The sequence below is a fragment of the Mytilus galloprovincialis genome, chromosome 3 (assembly GCF_965363235.1).
Source record: "Mytilus galloprovincialis chromosome 3, xbMytGall1.hap1.1, whole genome shotgun sequence".
NCBI lineage: Eukaryota > Metazoa > Mollusca > Bivalvia > Mytilida > Mytilidae > Mytilus > Mytilus galloprovincialis.
In genome coordinates, this window is record NC_134840.1 from 84,127,676 (window position 1) to 84,140,170 (window position 12,495).

The 12,495-nt window shown below is 32.3% G+C and overlaps 1 protein-coding gene across 1 annotated transcript; it reads right to left on the reverse strand.

Annotated features, from left to right (window-relative positions):
* Positions 1 to 6,478: 6,478 nt before the first annotated feature.
* LOC143066837 (cysteine-rich PDZ-binding protein-like) lies at positions 6,479 to 10,854 on the reverse strand. Its single transcript, XM_076239649.1, has 5 exons — positions 10,734 to 10,854; positions 9,873 to 9,927; positions 9,294 to 9,373; positions 8,808 to 8,825; positions 6,479 to 8,382 (listed from the first exon to the last, which is right to left on the reverse strand). The coding sequence occupies exons 1-5, from the start codon at positions 10,852 to 10,854 to the stop codon at positions 8,318 to 8,320; spliced, it is 339 nt and encodes a 112-aa protein (XP_076095764.1). The 3' UTR covers positions 6,479 to 8,317.
* Between the last annotated feature and the right edge of the window lie 1,641 nt (positions 10,855 to 12,495).

Consider the following 12,495-nt stretch of genomic DNA (forward strand, 5'->3'; position numbering starts at 1 on the left):
TATAGTGTTTAATCATTTAAAGGACATTTCATTTTCCTTATTAAGGCATATAAATCCTTAATTATTAAAATACATATTTGTTCACTTTTTCATATATATTTAATATTTAAAACATTTTTATCCTATTTTTCTGAACGCATAGCATATTATTCAAAAAAGGAAAATAGACAATAATAATGCATTGACTTGACATATCAACGATATAAGGATGAGGCTTAGAAACGGTTCGGGCTGAATCCTTATATCTTTGATATGCCAAGTCAATGCACTATAATTGTCTTTATACTGCAATCTAAAAAAAACATTTTCAATTGTTGTTTAGTGTGTTAATGCTATTTATTTGATTGAAATATTGGGGGAAATCCTCCTTCAAAAAGGCCTCATATCACACAGCCGGAGAGATATACAACACGATGAAATGTACATCATTACCTGTAGTCCGAGATTACTCTGACGTCCAACGACTGTTTTGCCAGACAAGCTGGGGCCATGGGACGTCAGAGCTCGTCCCATATCAAAAAGTGGAATATTTGCCCACCCAAAATAGATGCGCTGCTTAGTCGCTTCTGATGCCGACTGACGGCCATGAAATTATATAAATCGGGCATCAATCTGTTCATTTTTCATTTATCTCTTCATTTATGTAAGTTTTACCTACCTGCCAACGGCTGTTTTGCCCAGCTTGTCTGGCAAAACAGCCGTTGGACGTCAGAGTAATCTCGGACTACATTACCTGTTGAAAACCGCAATCAACGGTGAACGAATTCGTTTGTTTATAGACTAAAATATCAACAATAAACATAAAACATAATGATTTATAGGTTGCAAACAAAAAATATTAACAGGTGAAATATGTTTTTTTTCCAAAAATTGTAAAAGAAACAAGTATGAGTCGTTAAACGCATCGTTGTGTACATTGGAAGCAAGAAAAGGTTGTAGAGGTCGTATGAATAAATAAATTTATACTGCACTCGTTCTATTTGAGCAGTCAAAATGCATTGATCGTATATTTCTATTTCACTAGAACACACCCGCGAAATCGCGGGCATATACAGCTTGTGAACTGTTGTTGGATGATTTTTTGTAAAAGATATTATGTATGGAGAATTTCATAAAAGGTATCAAAAGCACTCTCTCTTTTTCCAAAGTCCGATATTTGTTTCCTTTCTGTTAAATTAAATTATTTTCGTGTTTCTGACCTTAGACCACAATTATTCTTCTCCTTTGCAACAATGAATCTTCTTGTAAAAGGCAAATCAAATTAAAAATTGGCACCGCTTCAAACATGTAATAAATGTAACTGCTTATATATAGACCATTATTTGCCTAATAAAATATGCTTCTAGGACAATCCATCAGTGCTATTTTTCTTTTGAGAGCCTTATTAACATACCAATGGTAGGATATGAATCTTGTATAAATGACTAAGACCGACTAAGGCTATTTGAGGGGTGGTCGGAGGGGTCCTGATCCCGAAATCCCGGGCTTAAAAACATGAAGTCCCAAGATTCAGAATTTAAAGAAATTCATATCCCGAAATACCGAAATCATTAAATATATTCCCGGATCCTGTAAGGATCAATCCCTAAATCCCGAGCTTATAAACACCCGATCCTGACGTTCCGAAAAAGGTCTTGCCCCCCTCTAATCTCTACCCTACCTTCATTTTTGCCAAATCACTACTTTCACTTTCAACAATAAATTGTTATGCCCCATTCATGGGCATTATGTTTTCTTTTCTGTGCATCCGTGCGTTCGTTCGTTCGTTTGTTCGTCCGTCTTTCCCGCTACTGGTTAAAGTTTTTGGTCGAGGTGGTTTTTGATGAAGTTGAAGTCCAATCAACTCAAAACTAAGTAAATATAGTGCCTATGTGGCACCCGTGTACTATGGACACATTCATGTTTCCACATGTTTGACTTATTTTAATATATATGCAACTGGTATGACCCCTTAAATAGTAAACATTTCAAAGAAAACAGTAGACAGAATACAGAGAGTCTCTATATATATAATTAGTAGTATAATCGTAGTTTACATGTAGATAAACCCGAAAAATAATTGTCCTCTCTTTTTTTTTTTTTTTTTAAGGAGGTATAATAGTGGTTCTTGCGATCTAAACACCATGATATGGAGAACGCTCTGATTGGCTCATTTATGTTTCATTTTTGTTATCTTTCATACGATTGGTTGTTCTTGTGCAGGTTTCAAACCGGAAATCTTATCTATGACTAAAAGTCAGTCTGATTACGGAATCAATATCCGGACTCCTTTTTTGTCGTTTTTCTCCAAAAATAACTCAATCTGAATAATCATAAGAATGGATGACAAATGCGACTATGCATGTTACCTATAGAACACAGAGGCATGATGATTAATTTATCGTGGAAGGAAGAGAAGCGACACACAAAATGAGGTCTTCTCGTTTAATAGTATAGATATATAGTCACTGACCTGATATCACTTTTCTTCATGAATATTTAAATAGAAATTGTCGAAATTATGTTTAATTATTCATAGGACCTCTTCAACATGTAAACAACGATGCGTTTAACGACTTAAACTTGTTTCTTTTACAATTTTTGGGAAAACATATTTCACTTACTAATATTTTTTGTTTGCAACCTATAAATCATTATGTTTCATGTTTATTGTTGATATTTTAGTCTGTAAACAAACGAATTCGTTCACCATTGATTGCGGTTTTCAACTGGTAATGATGTACATTTCATCGTGTTGTATATTTCTCCGCCTGTGTGATATGAGGCCTTTTTAAAGGGGGATTTTCCTAATATTTAAATCAAATAAATAACATTAACCCACTAAACAACAATTGAAAATGTTTTTTTTTATATATTGCAGTATAAAGACAATAGTCAATGCACTATTATTGTCTATACAATTTCTGTTGAAATATTCATGAGGAAAAGTGATATTAGGTCAGTGACTGTATATGACATAGAAGGTCAACGCATTTTGACTGCTCAAATAGAACGAGTGCAGTATAAACAGTATAGTATGCATCAGAAAGACTTTCAGTTTTTACCTTCATGCAAATCAAATAATTTAAATGTCTGAGACTATGTTCGTATTAAGCTAACCTGGTTGTGGTGTAAATATTCTCGATACTGAAACTAAACTATACTATGTTAACCTTCCTGTCAAGGCAGTGTACACTCTAAAATGTCTCGCCTAATTAATTATGCCTGAATTTATGTTGAAATAGATATGAGTAGAAGTGGTATGCCAATTAGACAACTCTCCACCCAAGTCACAATGTATGAAAAGTAAACAACTCTCCATCCAAGTCACAATGTATGAAAAGTAAACAATTATAGGTCAAAGTACAATAGTCAAAGTACAGCCTCCACACAGAGCATTGGCTAACACTGAACAACAAGCTATAAAGGGCCCCAGAATCACTAGTGTAAAACAATTCAAACAGAAAAACCAAGACTAATCCATACACACAAAAAAAAAAAAAACAAGAAAGGATAAACACTTGTAAACCACAACAAACGACAACCCCTGAACAACAGGTGCAAACAAATGCAGATGAAAGTCTTTAATGTGAAGGTTTATACATAAACTTAACATTATCAAGGTCAGAGCCAAGTGAGTAAAATAAACCAAGCCAGACAAACATGTACACCCTATAATCATTATATTCACCAAATATAGTGGTCCTGTTCCTAGCAGTGCCTGACATTCAACCACAAAATCAACATTGAGCAATAAGCCATGAAATTGAGGCCAATGTAATATAAACACTGCCAGGCAGACATGGCTCATTGTTGAAGGCCGTACGGTTACCTAAAGTTGTTAATTTCTGTGTCATTTTGGTCTCTTGTAGACAGTTGTCTCTGGCATTGGCAATCATGCCACATCTTCTTTTTATATGTACAACTTTTTTTGTTCCATACACTAAATATAATAATTGACCTATTGTTTATAATATCTGAGAACTAGATCAAACCATAATAGAGTACAAGTTATCATTTTGAACAAATTATAATTTGTACAAAAAAATTGTACAAATTATAATTGGTATTTTGACTTTGTACAATATTACAGTACTTTGTACAAAAAGCGCTTGTACAAATTATAATTTGGACAAAATTTGACTAAAATTAACTTAAAACGTGTACAATAATTTATCGTATTGTTTTTGTGCTAATAAAGTATTGATACACTATAGACACTTTTCAATGCGATTTGTAAGTCATATTGACTCATTTATATTGACTTTATGTTATAAATTGAACTCCTATTAACTGGTCTTTCAAATGATCATTTGCAAAAGTAAAATTTGTAGTGTGCAATAAAATAACTAGCATTTGTTGATCAACATGATAAATTCTATCAAAAAATTTAGCAATTTCCTGAAAATAACACAACAAAGCACAAACATAGTAATACCAAAGACAAATTGCATGAGTTGATTTCTATTTAAAGTAAAATCCAAAAAAGGCATTGGAGTTGCTTATCATTTACTTCATATTTTTCTTCTCAGTCTATGGTGCATTCCATATCCCCTAAAGCGGTAATGGGAGAGAGTTCACTGCACATATAATTACTGAACCAAAATCGTTATTGTCAAAATAAGTAAAAGTCCATGGTCGACCAAGACATCCGCAAAGTCAAGGATCTGTAGAGTGAGCAAATTCTGGTGTCATATGACACACAACAGTGGTCTGAAGGTTTGACTTCATCTTCTTTGCATAAGGAACTTTTGCCAAGTCTTGAAACAGAGGAAGATTTGAAGAAAGTGTTCAAAGAGGATAAAAAGAAAAAAAGTGAAATTGAAATTGATGGCACGGATGAAAACACAGATACTGAATTGGTAGAATTAGAAAGAGAACCTAACGATTCTGTAACTGGATAGTTAAACTGAATGAACTTGTACAACTATTGAAGTTGTATCAGAGGAAGTCGAAACTCCAATCATTCCTGCAAATTTTCTGGCCAACAAATCCAAGCGGATGTCCTATTAATTAAGAAATACAAAACGGAAACTGAGTGAATTATCTGTTGGAAACAATGTTATCGTCCCAATTCCACAGTATGACCAAGCACAGACCAATTTGCGGAATATATATATACAAGGTTTTGTAGTGGAAGTAGGAAAATTTGGCTATCAGATGGGGACAATAGTTGGTAATTTATCAGGAGTGTTATCGATCTATGAGTTTGACTGTCCCTTTGGTATCTTTCGCCCCTCCTTTTTAAGCAGAAACCAACTAGAATCTATTGATGACTCTTCTATGTCTGTTACACAAATTCCTGATTAACAACTTTCTCTTTCTTTCTTGCAAATGTAAAGGCGGTTGTAACAACTGGAAGTGTAAATGCAAAAAGCAGTATGTATTGTGTAATTCGAGGTCAATGCTTGCTCACCTGCTCCAACAAATACAAGTATTGTATTATAGTTTTGTATATACAGTTATCAGTGTGTTTCATATTGATTCGTAATTGATTTTTTTTATCATTTGATTTGAAAGATTATACCATGTTAAATATTGTACAAGTTATAAGTGAAATTAAGCCTGATTTTGTACAAATTATAATGTGTACAGGAAGATTTTGTACAGATTACAATTTGTACAAAGTCAAAATACAAATTATAATTTGTACATTTTTTTTGTACACATTATAATTTGTACAAAATGATAACTTGTACAAAATGATAACTTGTACACAACATATGCATTTATTTTATTTCAATATACTTGACCTGTTGCTTAAATAGTATATAAGACACAAACCATGAACATTGACCAATGAACCACCAAAATGAGGTCAAGGTGAGATGATACCACGCAATCATTCCATACACCAAATATAGAAGACCTATTGCATACAGTTTAAGAAAAACAGACCAAAACATAAAATCTTAACTTTAACAATTTGAACAATGACAATGAGGTCAAGGTCAGATAACACCTTCAAGTTGGAAATGTACACCTTACAATCCTTCCATACACTAAACATACTAAATCATAATAAGAGAAAAAAATAACATTACAAGAGATCTCGACTTTTTTCTAGTAGCCAATGGACTATGAAAATAAGGTCAAGGACAATGGACATGTGACAGATGGAAACTTTGTTACATAAGGCATCGATATACAAAGTATGAAGCATCCATTTCTTCCACCTTCTAAGGTATAAAGCTTTTAAGAAGTTAGTTAACACAGCCAACAACACCGCAGAATCAGTATCCCTTTTTTATTTTTGGAGCAGGAATTTCAGATGTTGAGAAATGTACACTGAATGCCGATAAAACAAACCAAAGATTTTCTTTACCGTGTCAGTTCAAAATCAATAATGCCCTCTTGGTTAGTACCTATATCTGCTGTACGATGATACACAGTGATTATCAGTTTTTACAAATGTAGATACCATGACCTACACCAAATATCTTTACAAATTTTTATTATAAAATTTTCTTCAACATAAATAAAATTGAAACAATAATCGTTATTTTTTTCTAAATATTTTATGAAAAAAATTATAGTCAACATACATTTTGTACATGTGTTAAAAACATCATAATACCTTTAAACAAAAATTTCTGATGATATCTGTATCTGTTTAAAATAAAAATAAAAATGTGACAGCTTGATAGCTTTTCTTTATTTTTATCATACAGTTTTAATTTTTAATTACTAGTTTTTTTCCAAGCATTTCATAGGCAGATCCAGGGGGTGGGGGTTCCGGGGGTTGGAACCCCCCCTTTTTTTGGCCACTCAATGCATTTGAATGGGGACATATAGTTGGAACCCCCCCTTTGTCCTGGGTTGGGTACCCCCCTTTTCAAAATGTCTAGATCCGCCCCTTCATTTTGAATTTGATACTTTTTCACAAATACATTTTTTTTTTTAAATGCTAATGTTAAGCTTTGTAAAAACAATTCAGTGTTCATCTACCTTGATAAATATAATTATTTACACTGATATAAGGGGGTCTCATTGGGGGGTTCTGACCCCGGATCACGCTTACTGTTTTGTCAGATTCATGCATCCCGCTTATACTATATACCTAAGCAATTCTCATTGTAATTTCCCGTGTCCCGTTAGACCTTAATTCCCGTTTTCACGGCACAATAATTTGACTTTCCCATGTCACGCTTACGAAAAATCTGCAAACCCGCGTCAGACTTAGACCCCAATGAGACCCACATTAAATAACAACGAACAACTTTTAAAATATAAATGATACAAATGTGCACTTTAACTTTCATACCTAAAACAATTATTATCATTTATGCAAAAACAAACAAACAATATCTTTTCCTTTAAATAGGTGCATGATAATGAAAAGATTTTTTTCTTTTTTCTTTTAAACAATGTAAAATCATGTTTTGAAAAAAATACATACAATTCAATGGTGAATACAAAGTACAAACACAAATTTAAAGCATGATGTTTGAACTCTTTATATGAAATAAAACTTTCTATATTTATCAAACTCATTGAAAAAATGTAATTTTACTGAAATCTTCTCTTTTTTTCATTCCTTAAGGTAAAAATGTTCATTTATAGCAATAAACATTTTGGATTTCCAATCTGATCTCGTTTCACCTGTTTTCTTTCTTTGACCAAAAGTGAGGTAATCATTTCAATAAATGTCTGAAAAAGTCAAAATTCTGAAGTATCCTTATCATACAAAGACATCAACTACTTTGAAAAGATTTGTCTAACTTTTAAATGTCATAATTATTGATGGTTATCAAATAATGTCATTCAAAAAGGACCATGACCCTAAACTAAGATACATTTTATCCAGACCACAAAATGTTTTACAATAACTAACATGCGGCCATTTCCCCTTTTCACGTTTTCACGTTTTCTCCTTTCACTTTTCAAACGTGAAATCGGGAAATTGAGAAATTGAGATAATTGAGAAATCGGGAAATTGAGAAAGCAAAAACGTGAAATCAAGAAATTCATTTTGCGTTTTTGCTTTCTCCATTTCCGATTTCCCTATTTCTTGATTTCCCTATTTCCTGATTTCTCAATTTCTCGATTTCCCGATTTTGTGTTTGCAAAGTGAAGGAAGAAAACGCGAAATGGCCGCATCTGGCCACCATAAACATATAAATGGTACAAATGTTTGCTATTTCTTTGTGCTTTCAAGCTCAGAAAATGTAATAGATAAAAATACAAATTGTAATCATTATTACACAATGTAATTTTAAACAAACTTTTGTAATTGTCAACACACATTGTAATTATAACTACACATTGTAATTATAACTACTCATTGTAATTGTCACTACACATTGTAATTATCACCAAACATTGTCATTATCACCAATCATACTGATGTCTGTCTGTAGTTCTTTGTCTCTATTATCTTTTTCCCACACATTGCACAAATACCTACAAAAAAACAGAAACTGGATTCATAATTTTTGCCATGCTGTTTGTTGTCAGTTTATGAGTTTGAATGTCCTTTTGCATAAACTTTTTTGCATTTTAAATGACAATGTGGGCATGTTGTTTCAGTTTACTCCATCAATGAAGCATTATAAATTGTTATTTTAAAATAAATGCAGATACATGGGAAACCATGCCATGCTCCCACCATCATGTGTCCTTGTTTGGTGAACCGTGAAAATATAAACATGTATACAAAGTTTCAAGCTGATGTGACCACAAATTCATTGAAAATAACCTTAACCAAAACCTAATACTGGATGGATTAACGGAAAAGAGGACAAATACACTACAAAATTATTACTACTTGCTTGGAAACAATTATATATTAATGTTTTTTGGTATAACAAAATAAAGCAGAAACTTACCTTTCTTGTAAGCACATCCTAAAAACAAAAGATAATAAATGCTATAAATATTATTCAAAGAAACAATGTAAAGCAAAACTTTCAAAGATAAACCTTATTCTATAATGGTTATATGAGATTATAGTTATTTTGATATTCCATATGAAACAGGGAAAAAGAAATTTCATAAACTAAGTTACTGTTGCCGCAATTATTTCCGTTTGATTCAACCCAATTTGATATCAATCTTTAAGATTATTAGGTGTTTAACTTTTTCCAATATTTAATTTGTGGTGATCTATTTTATTACAGTTGTGTTAAAAATCACAAAAAAAAATTGGTATGGAAATCAAAATTGCTTTGTTTGAATCACTTTTGTTCTAAGAAAAGGTCATGTAAATATAACTGACTCCCTTGAAAAAATAGATTCTGTCTTCATAAGTTATCTATTTCTCTGAACAAGGTTTCATTACTTATAAAACACTGAAGAGTGAAATATTGACTCACCTTGACAATAATGAGATCCTTTCTGATGAACTGAAGATCTACATATTTTACACTTTGCAAATCCTTCATATGGAGCAAATCTGAAAAAATAATACATCAAAACTTAGTTATTCATAAACCTAGAAAAAATCAGAATAATTTAAAATAAGACTTCAAACAACTTATCTGTTAACCAAATTATGCAGTGTTATCCTAGCACATACTGCCAACCCTCCCGTTTTGATGAGCTCTGTTGCTATTATTACTATAGCTCTTGAAAAAAGAACTACATGACTGTATAACAGATGTTGAATTATTGGTGAATAAATATACATTTCAAAATGAATTGGTTAGGGGCATTAGCACCTTACCCCTACTAAAATAACAAATACATAATTTGAATCTTTAAGGATTTGGTTAAATGTGCAAATAATAACTTATAGTCATATTACTTTCAACAACACCACTGACACATGTACAGCTCTGACATATCTGAGCACAAAACTATATGTGATATATTATACAAATTATCAATCATTTAAGAAGAAAACAAAAATTAAACAGCTGTTATTTCAATTTGTATAAATCATTATCATTCACCTGTTTTTCTTTGCTGTTAGAGCTTTGTTTTCTCCAATCTTTCTTCCTCCATCCTCTGAAAACAGTGAATACAAAAATAAGAAACATTAGTCAATACTGTAATCCCAATTGAATTACATGTGTACATGTACTTTGGTGATGCAGTAGAAGATTAAGAATCATTTTCATATGACAGTGTGGACAAGACCATTTATTTGCAAACTCAGGTTATCAATTGAATGCCAGACTGGGTCAATTTGGTGAATGTTCATTTGTAATGCCCACTTGTCATATCATACATCATGTACATGTTATAATTATAGACATTTAAATTGTGGAGTCGCCAAGGCCTAAATTAATATTTTGTTTGTTTCCCAAATCCCTACCCTGCCAAGCAAGGTGTGGGTAGGTAGGTATGGAAATAATTCAATTTTTTTCCAAAAAGCTTGAACAATATTGAACGATGCAGCAAGCCTGAAAATCAGAAAGAATAAAATAATTTTCTACTTAGTGTTGACAATAAAATTTTATGTGTAGCACAGTTTTTGCAGGGTCGGTCGGGATTGGGGAAACAAATAATATTTAATTTTAAGCCCAACTGCATGTACTTTACTCTTTCCTTCTATTCAAATCCACAATGAAAGGCCTCTGACAGACTAAATAAGCATAATATCACTGTTATCAATAGCCAATGACAATTAATTTATAAAGGTAAATGATTCAGTATTATCACCAACATAAGTATTGCAGTTGGTCACGCTGTTATGAACATGATTCTATTTACCTACACTTTATGATTATAATTAAAAATACCAGTCATGACAGTGATCTAATAATAATATGATATCATAATTGAGCATGTTAAATGACTATGCAACTAACCAGTTATGTTTCTGGCTCCTGTTTTCCATGGGTCTGGTGTTATTACTTTTCCAAGTTTCTTCTCACCTTTAATATAAACAAAAACATTCAAAAATATTTGTACATACAATCTAAAAAGCATAATAAATCATCTTGTCAAATAAGGTTTTTATTTCTTGCCAGCAAGCTGAAAGGAACTGATTTTATGATATAGCTTTCATACTATTTAATGAATCCATGACAAATTGCCCATCTGGCAGAACGCCTTACTTTTTCACCAACTCGCCCCACTTCCTGAAAAATCACCCCACTTTGGTTTACCAACTCGCCCCAATTATGAAAAAGGTTAAAATCCCTTTGAAATTAGGTTGGATAACTCCATTTATGAAAATGGTAAAAATCCCTCTGAAATAAAGGTCTGCCAACTCGCCCCACTTGTGAAAATAGATAAATCCTGATGAACTTAGTAATGCCCCACTTGATGCAAAAGATGCGATCCTGTATGTTGTGTATCTATGTTCCTGTCTCACTCATAAATAAAATCAATACCTACGAAAGCCTTAGATAAACATGCTTTTCCCGTTTGAATGGTTTTACACTAGTCATTTTGTGGCCATTTTTTAGCTTGCTGTTCGGTGTAAGCCAAGCTCCCTATTGAAGAACGTACTAAAGGGAGAAGGTTTAGTACCATTAAAAGGTTTAATCCCGCTGCAAATGTTTGCACATGTCCTAAGTCAGGAATCTTATGTACAATAGTTGTCGTCTGTTTACGTAGTTCATACGTGTTTCTCGGTTTTGTATAGATTAGAACGTTAGTTTTCCCGTTTGAATGGTTATATACTACATAGTAATGTTTGAGGCCCTTTATAGCTGCTGTTCAATGTGAGTCAATGCTCTGTGTTGAAGGCCGTACTTTGACCTATAATGGTTTTTCTTTTACAAATAGTTATGACTTGAATGGAGAGTTGTCTCATTGTCACTCATACCACATCTTCTTATATATCTATTTTGAGTTCTTTTCTGCTAGTTGAAATAAAGCAGTTCTGAAGAAGTGAGTATCAGTATTTCTGTGACGTGAATGCAAACTAGCCACTTGTGAAAAATAGATAAATACTGATTAATTAAGTCTTGCCAACTCGTCTAACGTATAAAAAATGGAAAAGTCCCGATGAAATTAGAGTCATACCACCGCATAGCAGTCGGAAACCCGGTTGAAATAGAACAAAAGAATTGAAGCTCTTTGTTAGAGAAGGCGATAAATGTGTACTGTATTGTTTACTATAGTGACAAAAATTTTAAAAGTTAATAGAAACAAACAAAATTACAATTTTCTTCTCAATTACGAGGTGTTTTATTTTAAAAACACCATTTGCATAACTTTTCAATTTATCTAGTACATAGTTACGCAGAACAAGTAGATTTCAAGTCGACGACATGGGTATCTTTCAAGTTGGATGAAGAAAATGCATAACCTTCGATTTTTTTGAAAAAATTACCACGGACGGAAAACATATCAATCTATTAATTCAAAAATTTTCGTGTCTGCCCTTCCATTATGTGACTCAAAATTTTTTTTAAAAAAATGGGTAACAATTGTATCGAAAAGAGAAAATCGAGTGCACCTTTTTATGTTAGGGCGTGTTTGAGTTGAATATTTTGTCTTGATATCGTACAAAGTAAGATTATTTCATACATCGTCTCGCTTCAGATTCTATCATTTTTATATATCAAAGCTACAGATTGACATTTTAACACAAAAAAATAACAGTACTAAAAGATGAAA